We start from the raw sequence: 23,086 nt of genomic DNA, 5'->3' as shown, positions 1-23,086 counted from the left end.
TCTTTATTAGGGATAAGAGTGATGATAGCCTTACACATCTAGAGCCTCCTACACAAACTTACATATAGAGCTTTTAATAATCTCCCAATTGGATTGGAAAAAAGCTGCACAAAATCATCAACACCCACCGCCTTTAATGGTTTCATTTCAAAAAGATCATTATTACCTTCATCAACCGATACCCCTTTATTAAGTGATATCATGTACTCATCAGATATAGGAGGAAAATAGCCCCTAATAGGATAAGGAGGGGCAATGTACCCGACGTATAAAGTGCACTAAAGAAATCCACTGCATGCTTCTTCAAAATAATTTTATCAAAGCACCACTCAGGGTCATCAATGTTCAAACAATCCACAATAGCCTTTCTGCGTCTTACCTTAAAACGAGCATGAAAATACGACGTGTTTCGATCCCCAGAGACCAACCAGTCAGCATGAGATTTTTGTTTCCAAAAGATTATTCGGAATAGTTTCATATTCAAGACACAAATTAATTTCAAGATTAGAGAGGTACTTTGAGTCTGCTGGTCGCTCTCTCAATATCTCAATATTTGAAAGACGAGTTAAGATGTGCTTCTTCCTTTCAAAAAAATTTTAAAATACATTTTTGTTCCAATAAGAAACTTTATGATCAAAAGAAGAGAGAGCCTCATTGATATCTGCAGAAGAATCCCAAGTCGTCATAGTAAACTTATGAAAGTCTTTATGAAGAAGCCACGACTTTCATGAAGAAGCCACAGAGCTAAAAAATGGAATGGAGCAGGGCCAGATCGCGACTGAACACCATTCAATTGCAGCCGAAGGGGGCGATGACCAGATAGAACTCTTGGAAAGTGAACAATCGAAGCTTAATCATACATCAAACGCCAATTTAGACTGCAAAGACACCGATCCAATCTTTCCTTGACTAGTCCCCTGTGCCAAGTCCAAATGGGACCTTGAAAACCTATGTCAATCAAGCTTGAAGAGTTAATAAAATTCTGAAAGTAAGAGCAAGGACGACTCCCTCTAATTGCTCCACCAATCTTATCATGAGAGAATAAAAAAGCATTAAAATCTCCAGCTAAACACCACGGCAAAGTGAAACAACTAGAAATACGAGAAAGCTCATCCCAAAATATTCTACGAACACCAAAACTATTGGACTTGCATAAATAGCAGTGATAAAATCGACAAGCCAAAATAGAAATCTTCGGAATTCACACATCGAAACGTGAAAGATAAAACCTCAATATCCAAGTCGTCATCAAAGAACCCAAATTCTCCGAAAAATCTACGTGTGCTCCACTCGAAAAGGCGAAAAAAAATCAATTCTTTTAATGGCTTTATCCACTTGAACACCATTGATTCTGGTTTCTAGGAGAACCAAAAGAGATATAGAGTATTGACTAATCACATCCCGAATATAATTAATCTTGGTGGCTAAGCTCAATCCTTGACAATTCCAAATAAATGACTTAAAATCCATAAACAAAAATATATAAAAGAAAGAACTAGCATATATGTGCATCAACAAGTCAAGTAGAGACTTTGCTTCCGGAGAATGAACCTCCGGAGCGAGAAATACCATCAATGACCATATCGATACGAGACCGCATAACCATCGATATAGAGATATTCTCTACTATCGCATCGGTATTAGGAGGCTCAAATTTGGTGGGAGTTACCAACCCTTTAGGCCATGAGATCAGAAGGTTTGCTACCACTAAATTTGAAGGTAGCCAATTTAGTGGATTTATTAATACCTCTGTCACGAACAATAATGAAGTTATTCTTTGACTGAGGTAATGGCGGGCGTGGAGTTGTCAACGCTTTATGCATTGAAGAGTCTAGGACCGAAGAAACCAAATTTGGCACCGTGGAAGACCTGGGCAAAGCATTAGGTTGTCCTAAAAAGACTGATTATTGTCCACCATATTGTCCTTAGAAATCGCATCTGTGTCAAAAATTGTCTCATTCACTTTAATATCAATCGGTCTATTTTCATTTAGATGCTCAACCACCCTAGGAGAAGACTTGGAGGGACCCTTTTTGTTGCCTTTTGGTGACTTTTGCGCAAATTGAAATGACTAAGATTGCACATTAGAATTATTGTATCAGGAAAACACTTCATTTTCAAACAACGGGTTCTTAACGAGTTGATCTTGCACTCCAAACCATCCAGGGCTGCAAATCGAGAGGTGTTAGAATCATATTTAGCTCCTTTGTTACTTGTTGCTTGCTTTTCACTATTTCTGCCACTAGATTTCCATGAACGACGTTTTACTATCATCCAGGGTCCATAAATACTATCCTCTGCAGGACCAATTTCTCCACCACCTCCACCAGGGTCCATAATCGAGAGGTGTTAGAACCATCCACTTTTTTCTTAAAGCGGGGGAAGGAATTTAAATATTAGTGCAAAACTACCTTATTTGTGCAATCACCCAAAATTGTACGACAAGAAACTTGTATATCAAGTGACAACACGTGGCGTCATCAAATATAAATAGAGATAATAAAATTAAATAGTTCAATAACAAAAAATACGTCATTCTTTTTTTAACAGATTAAAAAAAAAAAAAGTCCTCATAACATGAGAAAAAAAAGAGTAAGAATTACTTGCATTATTAAGAAATTGGCGAACCAAATGAAAGAAACTACTACAAGTTAAAAAAGTGTTTTTGTTTGAAAATATTATAAAAGTTTTAGAAAACGGAAAAGGGCCAAAATTACCCCTGAATTTGGAAAATAGTTCATCAATACCCTTCGTTATACTATAGAGCCAATTATACCCTTACCGTTATACTATGGGGCCAATTATACCCTTATGTTAAACGGACTTCCACGTGGCATCATCCTACACGTCCAGCCCGTTTTTCCCCCCAAATAATTTTTTACCCACCAATTTAACCTAACCCGACACGAATATAATGTTTTCACCCAAATTATACGGACCCAACCTGTATGACCAAACAGACCATTTGCATTCAACATCTAAATACTACTACTTCTTAATCACAGTTTAATCAAAATTTTCCTATTCACTGTAATTAATTTTTTTAAACAAAGAAGAATACTACTACTACTATTCTTTCGAGCAAGTTTCAAAGAGCAACGAGCTGGTCAACAGTAGCAGATAAACGCATATATGGACAATATTTGATGATGAAAACAATACCTTTTTGAGCCTTTAAATCGACTGAATTCACGACATGAAAAACCTAGGGTTTCTAATGGAGTCGGCGATTTAGTGTGGAGAGAGAGAAAGTGTGTGGGTTTAGGGGGGAAATGGTTTTTAGGGGTATACGGGTTGGGTCTGTATAATTTGGGTGAGAATATTATATCCGGGTCGGGTTGGGTTAAATTGGTGGGTAAAAAATTATTTGAGGGGAAAATGGGATGGACGTCTAGGATGATGCCACGTGGCAGTCCATTAACATAAGGGTATAATTGGCCTCATAGTATAACGAGGGGTATGGATGAACTATTTTCCAAAATTCAGGGGTCATTTTGGCCCTTTTCCGTTTAGAAAATGATGACCAAACTCAACATAGTTTGAATATCGAAAGACGCGAATCAACTACTACTATTTGAGATGCAAGGGACACTTATTGGTTTAAGTCTTAAAATAAATTGACAAAAAATATTACTCCTACTATTTATTTAAAGAAAAAGAAAAGGAAAAGTAAAAACTTAGGACCCGTTTGGCCATGAGAACTTTTCACTTTTTTTCGAAAAATATTTTCACTTTATTTGAAAATCAAAAATTCCAAATACAACTTTAGAAAACACCTAAAATCTTTTTTTCCCACTGTTTTCTCTTTCACTATATTCAAACAACCAAATATTATTGGGATAAGGCACTATTACCCCCCCAAACTATACCCTAAGTTCCTACGACACACCTTTCCACTGGGTCTATTACCCCCCTAAACTATTTTTTTCCTTAATTCTTTGCGCCTTTAACGCCGACGTGACCGGTGCGTGCGAACACATATGTTAAGCGCGTAAGGAGTAAAAAAAAAAAGAGAGGTTATAACGAATGAGGATCGACCACGTATCCTCCCAAAGTCCATTTGAAGACTACTTCGTCCAAAACACACTTAATTTCATCAACTCCATTACAAATTTTCACCCATTTGCAAGGCTAATTTTGGTGGCAAATTTTCCATTTTTCGATCGGGTAAGTTAATTATCGTGTAAATTCTTAATCTTTTCTCCCTCATCATGTCGAATTTCAAGTTTAGGGTTTGAAAATTTCTTCCCAATTTCTGTGTATGAAATGTTAGGGTTAGGAATGGCGAATAGCTTGTTGAATAAGTTGTGTATGGATGAAGAAGATGCGATGCTCAATGTCGAAGTGCGATGCAAACGCATTTTGTTGAAAATGCAGACTTCTTGGTCTGACTGCAATCCCGGAAGGAGATTTTGGTCTTGTCCTCACTATGGGGTTTGTGTTCATGTTCTAATTTGGTTGATTAATTTTAGTGTTAGTGTTAATTTGAAGTGATTGTATTCTTTAAATTTCAGGCCACCAATTGCAAGTTTTTCAAATGGAGAGATAAGCAAAGTGTTGATGAAAGATCAAAGTTTATTATTCCAAGATTGGTGAACAAAATCAAAGAGTTAGAAGAAAATTACGAGCGTGTTAGGTTGCATTTGGCTGAACTTTGAAAGTTTTAAGATGCAGTTTGATAATCTCAACATGAATTCACTTGAACTTGAAGATTCAAAAGAGGATGAAATTCAATTGATGAGGCTTGAAAGTCTTACCCTTCAATATGATAATCTCAACATCAATTTGGTTGGAGCTTGAAGATTCAAAAGAGATAGGTGATTTGAATGAGGTCAAGTTTCAAAAAGAGACGAATGATTTGATGAGCTTGAGATTCAAAAGAGAAGAGAGTAATGAAAGAGAATGATATGAATGAAAAAAGAATAGCAACTCGCAGGTTTAATAGAACAAATCTTTGGTGTTTGATGGTTTGTGTATTTGTTGTGTATCTTAGTGGTTTAATCCAAATGGGCAACTTGAAGAAAAATCAAATGAGATTTTGCTATAGTACTAATAACCTCATTTTGGTTGTCGTAATGGAACTTTAATGATCTCGGATAGGCTAAAGTTAGATTTGTTTTGTTGTAAAGTACATTTTGGTATTATAATGAAGCATGACTTGTTTGGTTTATCCTACTTTTCTTGTTGGTATTATTTGAGTAAATTTTGGCAATTTTCAATTTTGGCAATTTTCTTTTGTTATTGATTGAGTCAATTATGGCGGGAATAAGATCACATATAGCAAGATTTTGTTTCAAAATGTTGAGGATCGGAAGCGTATGCGGATCCGGCATACAATCTTTAAGGAAAAGCTAAAGTTATGCCGGATAACTAAAACTAAACCCCATAAGGCAGAATTTTTCCTAAGACATAGTTTAGTTATGCCTTATGGGGCGAAATTTTAGTTAAGGCATAACAAAATTATGCCCCAAGACAAAAGAACTTTTCCTTAAGGCATAGATTTTTACCTTATAAGGCAAAGTTTAAGTTATGCCTTAAGGAAAAGTTCCGCCTTATGGGTATACTTTTAGTTATGTCTTTAGAAGGTATACTTTTTAATTAAGGCATAACTAAAAGTTTACCTCAAAAGTAAAAATAATATATATATATATATATATAATATATATATATATATGTTAAACATATATATGTCCGCCCTATATTGTTAAACATAACTAAAAGTACGCTTTTCCTCATGACTTTTTAGTTAAACATAACTAAAAGTCTGCATCAGCTTTTGTTTCAAACGGGACAACTTTGTTTCAAAATGGACCGATTTTGAGTCATAATGCACCATATTTTGAGTCAAAATCGCACCATTTTTTAGCATAGATTTTGCTTAAGGCATATTTTGCCTTATAAGGCAAAGTTTAAGTTATGCCTTAAGGAAAAGTTCCGCCTTATGGGTATACTTTTAGTTATGTCTTGGGGCATACTTTTTAGTTAAGGCATAACTAAAAGTTTACCTTGAAAAGTAAAAAAATAATAATAATAATATATATATATATATATAGACGAAGTTCGCCCTCCCGTACTTTTAGTTAAACATAACTAAAAGTCCGCCCCTCCGGCGAACTTTTCATTAAACATAACTAAAAGTCCGCTCCCTCGGCTTATATTATTAAACATAACTAAAAAGCCGCCCCCTCCGTACTTTTAGTTAAACATAACTAAAAAAGTCCGTACCCGCTTTTGTTTCAAAATGGACCAAATTTTGTTTCAAAATGGACCAGATTTTTAGTCATAATGCAACTTTTCGAGCCAAAATCGCACCCGCTTTTTGTTTCAAAACGGACCAGATTTTGAGTCATAATGCACCGTATTTCGAGTCAAAATCGCACCATTTTTAGCTAAAAACCGCACCGGTTTTGAGCCAAAACCGCACCAAAGTTTTGAACCAAAATCGACTAGATTTGACCCCTAAAATCGCACCATTTTTTGACACAAAATCGCACCCGCTTTTGAGCCCAACCGCACCGCTTTGAGCCCAAATCGCGCCAAATTTTAACATCAACTTTCGAGTCAAAATCTGTCCGTCAAAATCCGAACAAAAGCAGCACTTAAACATCAACTTCAATCATCAAACATCCAATACATAGAACTCACATTCAAGACACATAAATCACAAAATGAATTCAACATCGCAGATATAAATATAGAATTCAAACACATTTCTTACAAGAAAATATAGTTTCAAAAATATAAAAAATGGTACATCCTAATACCTTTACCAACATGAACAAAACAATTTGACATTAACAAAATACAAGACTTCTAAATTAACAAAATCAACATTATAGCTTCCACTAGTCTCTTGGGCAACGAAGGAGTTGGTACTTTGACTTTGCATTGTTTGAACCATTAGCCCTCGCACCATTAGCCCTCGCTTGATCTCTAATCTCTTGAAGCCTTCTAGTTGTGATTGATTTAGTTCCTTTCCATTTCAGTCCACTTGTTGGTTTGAAACCAATATCACCAGTTACACATTATCGCATCTTATTATCTTTTCGGGTCCAAAGAGATACAATTCTCCGACTCTGGTAGTAAAGTACAAAAGAAGATTTAATAAGTTGAATTTATTATAAAGAGAACATGATATATAATGTAATGTATCGCACTTAAACACACACTATGTTGTTTGTTTCCATCATCTTTCTTAAACACACACTATGTTGTTTGTTTCCATCCATCTTAAACACACACTATGTTGTTTGTTTCCATCAATCACTTCATAACCTCGTTAGCCCATTAAATTCAATGGGAATACCCATTGAGTTGTCAATGTTATCCTCCAATATCTTCATTCCCATTGAGAGAGATGTTGCCTATCCAATATCAACATTAACATATTCACTCATTACCCACCAACATATATTTTGGTTCATCATCATCTCCAAACACTAAGTCCCCACCATGATACAATCTAAGAGTTATGAATGTAAACCCACTCGTAACTAAACATTAAACAAAGATAAATAACAACAAACTAAGTAATCAAAAATTTTGAAAATTCTATTTTCGATTCATCAAACTCGCAAACCTTAAAAACCTAAATTAACAAAACCCCAATTAAATGTAGTAAAGAACTAACCTTTGGACTAAATGCAAACTTAGCCTTCCAACCGACCTTGAATTTACAAATTGTAACACCAAGAAATCTGTGCACTATTCTTGTTTTGAATCGAGCGAAATTGACCCTTTGGAATGAAGAACTTAAGATGCTAGATGCTTTTTTCCACTCTATAAAATGCCGAATTTTAAGATTTTGGGATATAATCTTCAATGATCAAAGAAGGTTTTTTATCAATTGATTTTTTGGTTCGGGTGAAATTTTTGATCGGGTAATATTTTGGGAAAAGTAAATACGATTTAACCAAGGTCAATAAATTAAAAGGGAAAGAAAGGCGACTTGGGCCCAAGGCGCGTGATCACACATCCACAAATATAATTGGGATAGTGTACAATAAGCCTCCACGTCAGCGTTAAAGGTGCAAAGAATTAAGGAAAAAAATAGTTTAGGGGGGTAATAGGACCTAGGGAAAGAAAAGGTGTGTCATAGGAACTTAGGGTATAGTTTGGGGGGGTAATAGTGCGCTATCCCAATATTATTTGCAAAAGCTATCACCAAACACAACTTTCACTTCAAAATTCCAAATAAATGAAAAATATTTGGTTTTCATGGCCAAACGTCTACTTAGAGGGTGTTTGTATTGACTTATTTTAAGTGTTTATTGACTTTTAAAGGCTACTTTTTTATCGTATTTGGAAAAGAAAAAAAAAAATCCGAATCACATACTTTAAATTCCGAATGTTTTAAATATATATACCAAAGGCATGTCTCGGCCATTTTCGTTCTACTCACGAATCACATTCTTCATCAGCTCACTGGCATTTTGGCGGGAAAACCTTCATAGCTCGTTGATCAAAATATACATTCAATTTTTTTGCAGTTTGATCATTGATCAGCTTAACAATGTTCAATATGAAAGTTTGCGTGCTATTTAGACCTCTAAATTCGAAGGAACTATCTGAATTTGGCGATACCGTCTCTGTTCAAGGAATTAACTCTGAGTCCTTCATTATCAAGGTATTATAGCTCAGATAAATCTGAGTAGTACTAGCAATTTAGAGTGCGCTTTTACTGCGTTAGTTGATAATCATTAATATTGCTGTTATTTCTAGAGTGCGGTTTTTACCGATTTAGTGTTGATAATCATTAGTTGGAAGTGAACGGCTAAATCTTTGCATTATCAAGGTTTTAAAGCTCAAATCTCTGTTTTGTATATTAATTTTGTTGTTAATTTCGAATCAAATTTGAATTTGTGTATGTATTGCCAAAAGTTGGAAGTGTACGGCTAAATCTTCGCATTATCAAGGTTTTAAAGCTTAATTCAATGTTTCGTGTATTAATTTTGCTTTTAAAATCAAATCAAACTTGAAGTCGTGTAATATGTATTGCAAAGATTGGAAGTGTACTGCTAAATCATCGCATTATTAAGGTTTTAAAGTTCAAATCTCTGTTTCGTGTATTTATTTTGTTGTTAATTTTACATCAAATTTGAAGTGTATGTATTGCGAAAAGTTGGAAGTACACTGCTAAATCTTCGAATTAGCAAGGTTTTAAAGCTCAAATCGATTTTTCGTGTATTGATTTTGCTGTTAATTTCGAATCAAATGAAGTTGTGTATGCACTGCGAAAAGTTGGAAGTGTATTGCTAAATATTCGCAATAGTTAGCAATTTCGAGTGCGGTTTTTACTGATTTAGTGTTGATGATCATTAATTGTAGGATGAAAAGGAGCAGGAATTTGATTTTTGCTTTGATAGAGTTTTCTATCAAGGATCTGAACAAGCTGATATATATGACTTTCTAGCTTTGCCTATAGTCCAAGGTATGAATTGAATTTTGTGAGAGTTGTTGTAAAAAGTGAACTAGGTTATGAATTCACTTAGAATATTTGTTGTTTGAATGATGGTGAAAATAGGTGCTGTAGATGCAATAAATGGTACCATTATCACTTACGGACAGGTAAATGCTTGATCACAGCTTTTTATATAGGGAAAATTACGGTCAAATACCGTTCGGCCATCTAGTTTACAAAATGTGTACATAGTGTATATGTAGTGTATAGTTATACCAAATATATATATATATATATATATATATATATATATATATATATAATATACGCTACCTAGGCAGTGTGTACTTCAGCCATGTTTGGAAAACTAGATGGCCGGAGGGTACATTTCAGTAAGTTTCCCTTTTATGTAATCATGCTTGCATTTTAATATGTGAATTGGAGATTTTTACTACAAATACTGAGTCTGGTTTCCTGAAAGATCAACTGCAGAAAGATGAAAACAAAGACTATATTCAATTCCTAGTGCATAATTGTTAGTGATCGGTAGGAGGAGAAAATTCCTTGTTTCCTTTCTGTATTTCTCTTTTGACTATTGTTTATTCTTGTGATTCTTTATCAGACAGGAGCAGGAAAGACATATAGCATGGAGGTAAAATGATTTTACAACATTCATAAATCTGCGTTTATGGAAGTATTAGTTCATTGTCGACTCTGTTGGCTTTAGGGGCCAAGCATTGTAGATTGTGAAAGCAAGAAGAAAGGACTATTGCAGAGAGTGGTGGATGGGCTTTTTGAGACCATAATGAATTCAGATAAACCAAACAAATACACAATCAAATTATCAATGGTGACAATCTATTTATTTGGATGTTATTGTTATTGATTTCAACCTTTTATATGGCTAGTGCTATGTTTCTTTAAGGAAATTTCTTACTCTTGCAGGTAGAGATCTACATGGAGAAAGTAAGGTTTGTGTCACTTATCAGCACTTGTTCCTGAGGAGATTTTCTTGATCCATATCTGTTGTTTTAACTCAATATCTCTTGATTCATAAGCATGACACTAAGTTATCAATTTCTCCCAGGGATCTCTTCGATTTATCGAAGGACAACATACAGATAAAAGAGAGTAAAGTACATGGAATAATTCTAAATGGAGCAACAGAAGTAAGACTCATCAGCACCCTTTCTTTCACTTTTTTCCTCAAATTGTTATACTGTTTTAGTTTTCAAGCATGCAATATGCAACTTAACCTGGAATTGTCTTTTTGGATTCACTGGATTATCTTCAATAGTCCTGTGGTTTCCCACTTGCATAAATTTAAGTACTCACAAACTACAAACCAAAGCAGCTGGCTGGCTAGATATGTTGGAAGCCTGACTTGGCCTATGTGCTGAACTTTTTGACTTTCGGAAACAACAAAATTTATGCAAAAAAATCCATTTGTCCTCGAATCGTAGCTCAAATGCTGTATATCTCTTTCTAAATTTCTTTTATTTTTTCCTTGGAAAGTTCTAAAGCCTCCATATCTTAACTTGGTTTCCAGGTAGCTATATCCAACTCTGCAGAAGCATTGCAAAGCTTATCAGTAAGGGAAAATGAGACAATGAATTTCCACATGAGGTGTTTTATATATTTTTGTTCTGATACGGCTGTTCATGTTGCAGAGTGGTATAGCTAATAGAGCAGTCGGAGAAACACGTATCCTTAGTCTCTTTCTGTGCATCTTGTTGTTAAGATATTTCTTCCTTTTATGACTCTATTCTGTTTATTCTTAGTTAAAGATATCTTAACTAGTCCAGAAATGAATATGTCGAGCAGCAGAAGCCACTGCCTCTACATATTTACTGTCCACCAGGGTCCGACAAAGGATAAAAGGTATTAACTCTCAATAGGTTTGAAACTTGAAAGATCTACTCTAAATATTTGAATTTCCAAGCAGGACCAAATTTGGAAAGCTGATACTCGTAGACTTGGCGGGGTCAGAAAAAGTTGAGAAGACTGGAGCTGAAGGTAAAATTCTTGAAGAAGCAAAGACCATCAATCAGTCCCTCACAGCACTTGGGAAAGTGATAAATGCTATGACTAGCAGCAGCACTCCAGGAAAACCAACTCATATTCCTTATCGTGATTCTAAGCTCACCCGGATCCTACAAGATGCTCTTGTTAGTTTCACTTCCTAAACTCCATTTTCGTCCTACTTCCAGCCTACACGATGACCATCTACATTATGTTTCTCAGGGTGGATACTCTCAGACTGCATTACTTTGCTGTTGCTCTCCAAGCCCTTCCAATTCTTCAGAGAGCCTCTCCACTCTGCGATTTGGTGCTAGGTACGTAAAATTAGTTTTATCTGAACTTGTTGTCATAGAGTCAAGATGGGAATAATGAGGAATTTAATGCACAAAAGGAAATAGAGAAATCTTGTAAAGACCCCTATTAGCTCTATACATTTTTGGAATTTAGGGATTTCATTTTAAATATATTTTCGCTGGGGTGACTTCTTTTATTTCCTTTGTTGGGTCTCATAAGCTATAGATTCATGCTGCCACTATAGTTTTTTCTCTTGTTTTGGTCTTCCTTCAATTTACATTCCATCAAATATTGCTTTTTCTTCTTGTTTATCTTCCACCAATTTGTACTCATTTGATTCACTTTGTATATAAACAATCATGTCTAGCTTGCAATATTTCTACCTCTAGGAAACTTCAATTTTCATTGATGGACTTGATACTGTGATTGGTCAATGAGTCTAGGTAGTGAAGCATTAATATATTAGTTATTAATTATGTTTGAACAAGAATTCGACTAATAATTGCACTAATAAGTTCCACCTATTATTCTCTTTGTGGAATGCAGTGCGTAAGGTGTACTTTCATTAAAGTTACTAATGATTAGAGATATTGAAATCGAAGTGATTATTCAAAACTTAAAAAATGTATCTTCTCTTTAGTGGCATGACCTAGTTTTACTTAATAAGTTAAAGCCTTAATTTAGCCATGTCAATTGCTATATGTTGCTGGCCGATACATGTAAAGTACCTGCTGTTTGATGTGTTACATACCAGTAAGGAAATTTACGTTCTAGCTTGTCTCCTTTCAAGCAGAGCAAAGCATATAAAGGCATCAGTACATGTTAGCTGCAAGGAAGATCTAGACAATACTAAGGATGCAACCGTATATACCAATGTAGATGAGTCCAGGGAGAGGATACTGACCAAGGTGTGATTTGCTTGGTTTACGTAAATTAGTTAAGCTATTCTTGCTTAATTTGTTATAAGCTTATCATCTCATTTACATAGCTGAGAGAGAGAATGAGTGCCGCAGATGTTCAATTGCTGGAGGACTTATTTGTACTGGAGGGGATTTTCTTTGATCCCAATTCAGTTGAGGAGATAGAAGCTGCGTATAAAGATGTTACATCAAGGACAATCTCATCATTGCATAAAGCCGTGGAAGAGCTGAGTACAGTTGTGGAGAAGGTAACAGATACATACATCTGATTCACTGATATAATAGGGTTCTGTTCAATTTGATTTCATTGATTTCCCTTTCATTAGCTCTTTGTTTAATAATCAGAAAATAGTAGAAATGTAATAGGGATAACTGAGTACATAGTCTTTCTGGAATACCTAGGAATAATTTTTCCAGAAAATGTATTCAGCAAAGGCTTCATGAAGTAGGTTCGGAAGGAAATTCTGCATATATTTTTTGAGTTCCAACACTTTCTGGGAGAGGATTCTTCTGCTGGATTTTTAAAAAAGAATGAAAAGCTCTCCAACTATGCTTAAAAGAAAGTTGAAACTTAGAAAATTAAAGAACGAATATATGGTTACTATATAGACGTATAATATCCTTCACATTTTTTACGTCCTTGCTTTTTTAAAATTCCAGCAAAAGATTGATGTTATAGTTTACGACATACGTTCTTAGTCAACATTATCAATTGGATGGAACTAATGTATAGTAGAACAAACAGCAAAAATAGGTAAGAAGTATGATTAGAATTCTACTTAGATCATGGACCGAGTGAGGAGTCAAAAACCATCCAAAAGCTTTTCTAACTCAATCACAATTTTTTTACGAGACGAGTTTTCCTAGTGTATAGAGCTTCACTTTGATTGTGCCGTGTGAATCATTTTACAGATGAAGAGGGAGAATGCCGCTCTTAAGGCCAGCTTGAAAGCTTCTGAAGAGTTTTGTCAACATCAACTCGAAACAAGGCCGCTATGCTTGATTCTCTGATTGCACTAATGGACCTTCATTTTTAAAGACTGCGTGTAAAACACCTCGAATATTGTTTGATTACTGTATAAAGGTAGTAGGTCTTTTGTCTTTTTGTTGACATTAACAGCACAAAACTAATTGAACCATGCGAGGTGTCTCTAAAGGTAAGAGCTATTTGATCTTCGGTTTGGTTGGACAGATTTCCCCAGCCAACAAATACGCGGTTTTGATATTAGTTTGCAGAAATTAGGTGGTGTCAGAAGCTTTCAGTTTTGCAAAACTTAAAAGATTTTCCTTCATACCGAACACGCCCTTAAAGTTTTGCAACAGCTGAAAGAATTTTTGCAAAAATCTTTTTTTTGAAAAATTTGAACATAACGGCACCTTAAATTGATGCACTTTCAGTTTTTGAATATGTAAAAGAAGCCTTAAAAGTTTGCAATTCGTGGAAGCAAGTTCCAGTTTTGCTTGTAGAAAGGGATTGAAGCCTTTTGGTCCCATTTGCCTTAGGAGATTTCTAATTTTCAGAGTACTTAAAATTTGTTTTCAAGCAACATTTTCTTCAAGCCAAAAATGCCCTTGTTCTTAGCTTTTGTGTCGTTAACATTGAGATCAATCATGCAATTTTTAAAGGTATTGTCAATGTTTCCTGGAATCATTGAGCAAGCTAGTATGATCCTGAAATACTACAGTTCAAAGCATTAGAATCATTAGATTTGTAAGCCGCACATGGATCGACGTGATTTATTAGTTCCAACTTCCAAGTCCTTCAACCATGTGGTTTAAGACCATGCAATTTATTTTTCTAAGTTTAATCTATTTACATGACTTTTATTGTTGTGTTAAATGTGTTCCTTTTTCCAATTCAACCATCCGGTATCCAACGTCTACTGGCTCAATTATTCCGGAATCGTGTTTGGTAAGCCTAATAAGGGGTAAAATGCTCCATACGGAAAGGTCCTCGGATGTAAAGCATCCCCAATCAAAAGGTTCTTGACTTTCATGATTCAAACTTGAGTCCTCTGATTAACAATCAAGGGATCACAACCATCCACCACACCTCTTTTATTATATATGTAGAAGGTATTTAAATGTAAACTTATGTAGAAGGTATTTAAATGTAAACTAACTTGAAAAAAGAAGTATAGAATACCACTAATGTTTAGACAAATATACTTATGCATGGACGTTAGGGATGCCAATCATTTGAGCTAATCTCTAATTAAATAAGCAGAGATTACGTGAGTAGACTTTGTTTAATAGTTTGCTAAAACATGTTTGACCTGTCCACTTAATGTTCTTATTCTTCATTATTTTCTCAATTTAGATCCACCTACTAAATGTTTAAAATTAGAAATATTACACTTCGGAAGCCCATAAAAAAGGAAACGACAATACTATTCATATATACACGTTGAAGACAAGCAACTTTCACATGTACATGTCTGACCAAGATTGAGTTAAATATGATATCAGAAATGAATGCACTGACATTCTAAAATGTCTTTGTCACAGAACCATATTGCATAATATTTCTCAGCTGAGTTATTTTATCAGTGGTTAGAGAAAATAACATAGAAAGGGACAATTTTTACCTGCTTGATTACAAGGAAACTGTCCTAATCAATCTGGTTTCTCCTTAATGAAAACACTTCTAATCATAGCATACATTATCTTTCAAGGATATGAAAGTAATTGACCAACAACCAATTCACAATCTTTTAGCCTTCCCCATATCTCAAAGATAACTTGAAATTGAAGCAAATCCCACCAGCTCTTATTTAAGAGGATGAAAATGCCTACATTTCTGTCAAAGGGGCAAAAAAACATGGCTTCTTCAACCACTTGTTTCATCTACATTCTTGCCCTCTTCTTCATCTGCTTGCCCCTGGCTAACACCATAGATTTCAATTACCCTGCTGTCTTCAACTTTGGTGATTCAAATTCTGACACAGGAGGCCTTGTTGCTGGAGTTGGCGATCGCTTGGAGCCACCTAATGGGCAAACGTATTTCAAGAATCCATCTGGGAGGTTCTGTGATGGGCGACTAATCATTGATTTCTTGAGTAATAATTCCCACTTCATTGTTTCATTTTTCTCCTTTGAGGGGGCTATTGGTTTCAATATTCTGATGTGCTTTTTTGCTTATGCATTTTTATTGCAGTGGATGCAATGGACCTGCCATTCTTGAACTCCTATTTGGACTCCGTTGCTGCACCAAGTTTCAGAAAAGGAGCCAACTTTGCAGCTGCTGGTTCAACCATACTTCCTGCTACTGCATCATCTGTTAGCCCTTTTTCATTTGGGATTCAAGTTGCTCAGTTTTTCAGGTTCAAGAATCGGGTTCTGGAAGTTCAAGCTAAGTGTAAGTTTGATCATGTTTTTGATTATCAGGGCTCCTTTTACATAATTTCAGAATCTTATATCTTGTAAGAGTTTATTGATCTTTTCTTTGCAGCCAGGAAATATGATAAGTATGTTCCAGCTAAAGATTTTTTTCAGAAAGGTCTATATATGTTCGATATAGGCCAGAATGATCTTGCTGGTGGATTTTACTCCAAGACATTGGATCAAATTCTAGCTTCAATTCCAACAATTCTTTCAGAATTTGAAGATGGTGTCAAGGTCAATTCCAATAATAGAAAATTATGCAGAATTCCTCTAGTAATTATCCAATGAAGTTCTAAACTTATTTCTGCTTCCTCTTTGATATCACAGACATTGTACGACATAGGGGCCAGGAATTTCTGGGTTCATAACACAGGTCCTTTGGGGTGCCTAGGTCAGAATATAGCCAAATTTGGGACTGATGCATCAAAGTTGGATGAGCTAGGATGTGTTAGCTCACATAATCAAGCTGCAAAACTTTTGAACCTGCAGCTTTACGCCCTTGGCAAGAAGCTTCAGGGCCAGTATTCAGATGCAAATATCACTCATGTTGATATTTTCTCCATCAAGTCTAATCTCATAGCAAATAATTCCAAATATGGTAAGTTACTAAGTTCCTTGACTTGCAATGCCAAAAAATGAAGAAGATATATGATGCAATTTCTTTGGATTTTAGAATTCACGAGGAAATATGCAGCTGCAAAATCATATTTTTGCCATCATGATAGCTTAATTATACTTCGAGGAAGTTTCCACAAAGTGCACTCTAGTTAAATTGTATAAGGAAAAAGACTGATATAACACTTGGTATTTTGCATTTACGTCTTGCAGGATTTGCACAGCCATTAATGGCTTGCTGTGGATATGGAGGACCTCCACTTAACTATGACAGCAGGATAGCCTGTGGCCAGACAAAGGTGTTGGACGGAAACAATGTCACGGCCAAAGCATGCAATGACAGTAGCGAATATATCAATTGGGATGGAATTCACTACACAGAAACTGCAAATCAGTTTGTAGCCTCACAAATTCTCACCGGAAAATACTCTGATCCACCTTTTGCAGACAAGATGCCTTTCCTTCTCAAACTAAAGTTCTGAGGAACTAACATGCTTGTCATTGTTTTATTCTCCGTTTACTTATATATTCTAATTTACTAAAGAAATTCATTACTTTCATGGATTCCTGAAGATATAAAACAACTTATGGATCATGTCAAAAGTACCACTAAATCCCCCTTTACATTATCAGCGATGCAACAGGGAAGTTTCTCTACTTCTCATAAAAAGAAATGGTAATATCACTTACGTTAGGGGAGGTCCAATATTTTCATTTTTATCCTTTTTAAATTTCTCACGAATCAGTCATTTCCGAGTGGACCATTTTGTACAAAATAATATACATGCTTACTCAAATCTCAGGAAAATGTAGCCTTCCAGAGTCAGACAGTTCACTTCTTTGAAACATATGCATAGTATTGAGCCATAGGAACAACGAAAGCAATCACTAACAAGCCACCAACCACAAGTGTGAATTGTCCTCTTTTCTCATCTGTTTCCTCTCTGGATTTGAAGTTGGACTCTCTTTTGTTATCCTTGACTTGAGGGCCACCAGGATCAGGAAGGCCATCAATGGCAGCAACAAGACGTCTGGCAGTGCTTGAAACTGCTTCATTGTACTTCTCTTCAGTAGCCAACACTGCAAAATATTGAAACCAATAGCCCCACCATCAGAACAAAGAGCATTAGTGCTAGTTTCACTATGAAACAAATAAAATCAGTTGTCTAGACAGATAACTTCATCAAAATAGTCATCTATACAGAGAAAAGCATGTGGCGGTTGATAGCTCTGTGTGAACCTTCCCAAATTTCGTTTAGCCAAAAAACACTCTTAGTCCATGCATCCGACCCCGCTTTTCTTGCTAAAGAGACTTTTCATACCAACTTTAGCACTAAGAATGAAATTCAGATGCCGCATCAATTTTAACAATTGGTAAATAATTGGGTGAAACCTTGGGCCTGCAGTTTAACCTATCCTCCAGAAAGACAATTTACGGGAGAATTCTCCAAAAAAATACATTTCATCCCAGTTTATTGGAAATACAAATAGTATCCTCTTTCTCCACTAAAAAGCTAATAACAACTGAAATAGAGAGATCTTCCAGTTTCTTCTTTAACTTCTAAGCTAGGTTGCCTCTTAAAAATGTACTACAAGTTTATGAAGACTTATAAGCCCATGGACCAACTAAAGAAGGAAGTTAAAGAATGAAGCGGTGAAACCTCGCGAAGTAAATAGCAGTAGCTGAGCAACGACTTCTCAACCCCCATATCTTTCACAACACATACCGGAAGGAGTACTAATCAAAAAACAACGGGGTAGTATAATCTCTTAGTTGCTAAATCTCTCGTGACAAGCATCCTTTTTGTTATAGACTCATTCGTAGGTAAGGCTTATGCAAGGCGGGGCCCTCAAGTTGAGAAAGATAGTAACGTCAAAGAGGATAAGGAGATCGAGGCAGCTGGCAGATTTTATTTGCATTAAAATAGGCAGTAGTTTAGTTTTATTAGAATTCTTATAAATAGGTAGTAGTTTAGTTTTACTAGAATTTTTATCTGAATAGATTTTCTATGTTAGTAGATTCCTAGATTTTCTTAATATCTCGTAATAGGGTTCTCTATTTAAAGACACAGATGGAATAAAAGAAGGGGGGGAATTTCTATCAAAAAAAAAAAACAAGAGGTCTGGACTCTCTCTAACGAGTCCCCTAAGGTTATGGCTCCCCTTCTAACGAGCTTATTTGTTTCCTTCAGCAAAATAGGTCGTTCACGGAATAAAAACAAGGGAAAGGATCTGTTAAGCACAGACTTTTCAGTGAATCGCCCTGTGACAAGATCCATATCGCATAGCCGTAACAACTTGGTACCAGAGCCAAACACGATGGGCGATCCAAGCAAACTTGAAGAGTTACAAACTTTCCTTCAAGAGGCGCAGGCTGCCAATGAAGCGCGAATCGCAGAAGCAGTGGCACAATCTGAATCAAGAATGGTTACTAAATTGCAACAATTAACGTTACAATTGCAGGAGTTCATGGTCGGGTTTAGCAAAAATCAAGGAAGAGATTCTGATGCTGGAGTGAGCAGCAACATGGGTAACCAGCCCGGCAGACCAGAAAATCGATCCAATCAATTGACGGGAAATAGTGTGGTACCAAGATACACAAAGCTGGATTTTCCTACTTTTGACGGATCCGATGACCCATTGATTTGGCTACACCGCTGTGAGAAATTCTTCTCCAATCAGAGAACAGCTGAAGCGGATAAGGTGGGATTGGCTGCATTCCATCTTCTAGGTGAGGCACAGTTATGGTATCATCAAGTAGAACAAGAGTATCACGCAGTTGACTGGTCGGAATTCAAAGAATATTGTACTCTCAGGTTCGGGCCTCCACTGGGAAGTAATCCATTAGGTGATCTGGTTAACTTGAAGCAAACAGGCTCAGTTGAAGAATATCAGCGACAATTTCAAGAACGGTTAGCCAGGGCCAGCAAATTTGTTCGCGTAGACCAGCAAGTTAGTCTCTTTACTGCCGGCCTGATCGATTCCATTCGTCTTGATGTTGAGATGCAGAGTCCACCAGATTTGGTTCATGCCATGAATATAGCTCGAGCATTTGAGAAGAAACAGAAGGTAATGCGGGCAACATCTTCTCGGAAGGAGACCTGGCAAGGGACTAAAGGCTATTTCAATAATACTGCGACTTCAACAATTCCAACTCCTAAGGGCAGCAATGCACTAAGTGGGATTATTGAATCAAAATCTGTAAGTTCATCTTCTCCTTTTATAAAGAAATTGACAAGGGCTGAAATGGCGGAGAGAAGGACAAAGGGATTGTGTTATAATTGTGATGAACTGTATTCAACTGGGCATCAATGTAAGAAGCTGTTTTGGTTGGAACTAGCTGAGACAGATGATGAAAATACTGACCATAAGGATGTGCAAGAACCTGAAATTTCCTTGCATGCCATCACGGGACAGAAGAGCGCAAGAACAATGCAGTTACGGGCACTCATGAAGGGTCAAGCATTGTTGAGCTTGGTTGATTCAGGCAGCACACACAATTTCATTAGTTATACAGCAGCCCAACACTTGGGGATGCAAGTACAACCTGGGACAGGTGCCAATGTTTCAGTTGCTAATGGAGAAAGAGTTTACAGTAAAGGAATTTGCCGTGCGGTGTCCTTTTATATTGATGATACTATTTTTAAAGCCGACTTCTTTGTTATTCCGTTAGGTGGCTTTGACATTGTTCTGGGGGTAATCTGGTTACAAACGCTGGGCCCCATTCTCTGGGACTTTGCTTCACTCAAAATGAGTTTCACTTCAGATGGAAAGCAAGTTGTCTTTCATGGGCAGCAAACCAGTTCGAAAATGCAGCTTCATTTATTGCATGATTCAGGTGAGAACCCCACTAAATTGGAGCAACTCTTGGCTGAATTTGATGACTTATTTCAAGAACCTACAGGGCTGCCTCCTATGAGAAATTGTGACCATCGCATCTGTTTGTTACCTGGTTCCGAACCAGTAGTGGTTCGACCATACCGCTATCCTCATTTACAGAAAGACGAGATAGAAAAACAGTGTGAAGATATGTTACAACAAGGGATCATTCGGCCTAGTAAATCACCATTCTCATCCCCAGTTTTGTTGGTCCGTAAACATGATGGAACTTGGCGTTTTTGTGTTGATTACCGCGAACTGAATGCCAAGACAGTGAAGGATAAATTCCCAATTCCAGTGGTGGATGAATTATTAGATGAATTGTATGGGACAAGATTCTTCACGAAGCTGGATTTAAAGTCTGGCTATCATCAGGTACGCATGGATCCGGTGGATATTGAGAAGACAGCCTTTCGTACGCATCATGGCCACTTTGAATTCTTGGTCATGCCATTCGGTTTATCAAACGCACCATCAACATTTCAAGCACTTATGAACGAGGTATTTAAACCATACTTGCGTCGGTTTGTGTTGGTTTTCTTCGACGACATTTTAATATTTAGCAAGGCATGGGACCATCATCTCTCACATGTTCGCATAGTTTTTGAGTTGTTGCGTGCTCATAACCTATACCTCAAGAAGTCCAAATGCTCCTTCGGAGAGAGACAAGTAGCATATCTTGGCCATGTGGTGTCTGAAACAGGCGTGGCAGCAGATGCAAGCAAAGTTCAGGCCATTAATGATTGGCCTCAACCACAGTCCATCACTACCTTGCGCGGATTCTTGGGCTTAGCAGGTTATTACCGTAAGTTCATACAAGGTTACAGTCAATTATCAGCCCCTCTAACTAACATGCTTAAAAGGAACTCGTTCCAGTGGGATGATGCAGCTTTGGCTTCTTTTGACGCTCTTAAAGAAGCACTTGTAACTGCTCCTGTTTTACAATTGCCAAATTTTGATGCTCCGTTTATAATTGAGTGTGATGCCTCGGGAAGTGGTATAGGAGCAGTGTTGCAACAGAATGGCCATCCAATTGCTTTTTTCAGTAGACAACTGGCTGTTCGACACTTTAAATTGGCTGCATATGAACGCGAATTGATTGGCTTAGCTAAAGCAGTGCAACATTGGCGTCCTTATCTATGGGGCAGGCCATTCTTGATTCGCACAGACCATTATAGCCTTAAGTATTTGTTGGAGCAAAGGCTAACCACTTCACCCCAACAACATTGGATCAGCAAGCTTATGGGGTTTGATTTTTGTGTGGAGTATAAGGCTGGACACTTGAATAAGGCTGCTGATGCTTTGTCTCGTCGCCCTACTATGGAGGAATCGGTGTATGCTATCAGTCAACCACGTGTTTTATTACTTGATACGATTAGAGAGGAGACACGTACGGATGCTTCCTTGCAAGAATTAGTCCAACAAGTGCTCCGTCACGAGCTTGATGCTTCCTGGTCAATCAAAGACGATCTACTCATTTATAAACGTCGTGTCTACTTGCTGCCTTCTTCCCAATTGATCTCGACAATTCTGTCAGGATACCATGATAATGCCCATGAAGGGGTACAGAAAACATTGCAGCGCATACGACAAGATTTCTACTGGAAGGGAATGAAGTCGATTATTAAGGATTATGTGGCTGCTTGTCCAGTTTGCCAACGCAACAAGGCTGAACACCTAAGTCCAGCAGGCTTACTACAACCACTTGCACTCCCTGAGCAGGTCTGGGCTGATATCGGAATGGACTTTATTGACGGCTTACCAAAGGCATGGGGCAAAACAGTACTGTTTGTGGTAGTAGATCGGTTTTCCAAATATGCACACTTCATACCCATGTCTCATCCTTATAATGCAACTCGTGTTGCCCACGTTTTCTTTGAGAATATTGTTCGCTTGCATGGGATACCCGAATCGATTACGTGTGACAGGATGTGGTTTTACGAGCACCTTTTGGAGGAATTATTTGGGGCGTCTATGTGGCACGAAGTTGGCATTCTCTTCTGCTTATCATCCGCAAACGGATGGTCAAACAGAGGTTGTGAATCGTACTATTGAAATGTATTTACGTTGCTTGATTGGGGATTATCCAAAGAAATGGGTTGACTGGTTGCCATGGGCTGAATATTGTTATAATACTTCCTTTCATACTGCATTGCAAACAACTCCCTTTAAGGTTGTTTATGGTCGAGATCCTCCTCGTCTATTGTCCTATGTCGCTGGTTCTTCGCGAGTGGAGGCTGTTGACAATTCCTTGCTGGATCGTGATTCAGTTTTGCGTGACATTCGCAGCAAGTTGCAACAAGCACAGGTTAGGATGAAAGAATATTATGACAAAGGGCACCGAGAGGTTGCATATGATCCAGGTTCACTAGTTTGGCTGCGTTTACATCCTTATCGTCAAAAATCTGTAGCAGGTCAATTGCGCCATAAGCTTGCACCCCGATTCTTTGGGCCTTTTCCTGTGCTGCGTCGAATAGGAGAAGTTGCGTATGAGTTACAGCTGCCCAGCGATAGTAAGTTGCATAATGTGTTTCATGTATCCCTCCTCAAGGCTTTTAAGGGTGCTGCTCCA

General features: G+C 37.0%; 4 protein-coding genes across 4 annotated transcripts; all 4 read left to right on the top strand.

The window, feature by feature from the left end:
- Positions 1-4,215: 4,215 nt before the first annotated feature.
- LOC132046045 (uncharacterized) lies at positions 4,216-4,705 on the top strand. Its single transcript, XM_059436592.1, has 2 exons — positions 4,216-4,434; positions 4,515-4,705. The coding sequence occupies exons 1-2, from the start codon at positions 4,267-4,269 to the stop codon at positions 4,656-4,658; spliced, it is 312 nt and encodes a 103-aa protein (XP_059292575.1). The 5' UTR covers positions 4,216-4,266; the 3' UTR covers positions 4,659-4,705.
- A 3,708-nt stretch (positions 4,706-8,413) lies between these two features.
- On the top strand, positions 8,414-13,745 carry LOC132046047 (kinesin-like protein KIN-1). The gene is made up of 15 exons (XM_059436594.1): positions 8,414-8,626; positions 9,328-9,430; positions 9,524-9,567; positions 10,023-10,052; positions 10,128-10,250; positions 10,346-10,371; positions 10,488-10,569; positions 10,950-10,991; positions 11,071-11,104; positions 11,206-11,281; positions 11,346-11,568; positions 11,645-11,736; positions 12,510-12,624; positions 12,705-12,884; positions 13,549-13,745. Exons 1-15 carry the CDS (start codon positions 8,513-8,515, stop codon positions 13,645-13,647), a joined length of 1,383 nt encoding a protein of 460 aa, XP_059292577.1. The 5' UTR covers positions 8,414-8,512; the 3' UTR covers positions 13,648-13,745.
- A 1,711-nt stretch (positions 13,746-15,456) lies between these two features.
- LOC132046046 (GDSL esterase/lipase At1g54790) lies at positions 15,457-17,189 on the top strand. Its single transcript, XM_059436593.1, has 5 exons — positions 15,457-15,695; positions 15,794-15,994; positions 16,088-16,254; positions 16,348-16,618; positions 16,849-17,189. The coding sequence occupies exons 1-5, from the start codon at positions 15,458-15,460 to the stop codon at positions 17,115-17,117; spliced, it is 1,146 nt and encodes a 381-aa protein (XP_059292576.1). The 5' UTR covers position 15,457; the 3' UTR covers positions 17,118-17,189.
- Positions 17,190-18,789: 1,600 nt separating this feature from the next.
- On the top strand, positions 18,790-22,569 carry LOC132046048 (uncharacterized). The gene has a single exon (XM_059436595.1). The coding sequence runs from the start codon at positions 18,790-18,792 to the stop codon at positions 22,567-22,569; it is 3,780 nt and encodes a 1,259-aa protein (XP_059292578.1).
- The last annotated feature ends 517 nt before the right edge of the window (positions 22,570-23,086 follow it).

The sequence above is a fragment of the Lycium ferocissimum genome, unplaced genomic scaffold, assembly GCF_029784015.1.
Source record: "Lycium ferocissimum isolate CSIRO_LF1 unplaced genomic scaffold, AGI_CSIRO_Lferr_CH_V1 ctg9208, whole genome shotgun sequence".
Lineage (NCBI taxonomy): Eukaryota > Viridiplantae > Streptophyta > Magnoliopsida > Solanales > Solanaceae > Lycium > Lycium ferocissimum.
The sequence above is the reverse complement of the archived record's forward strand: the minus strand, read 5'-3'. Positions and strand labels throughout refer to the sequence as shown.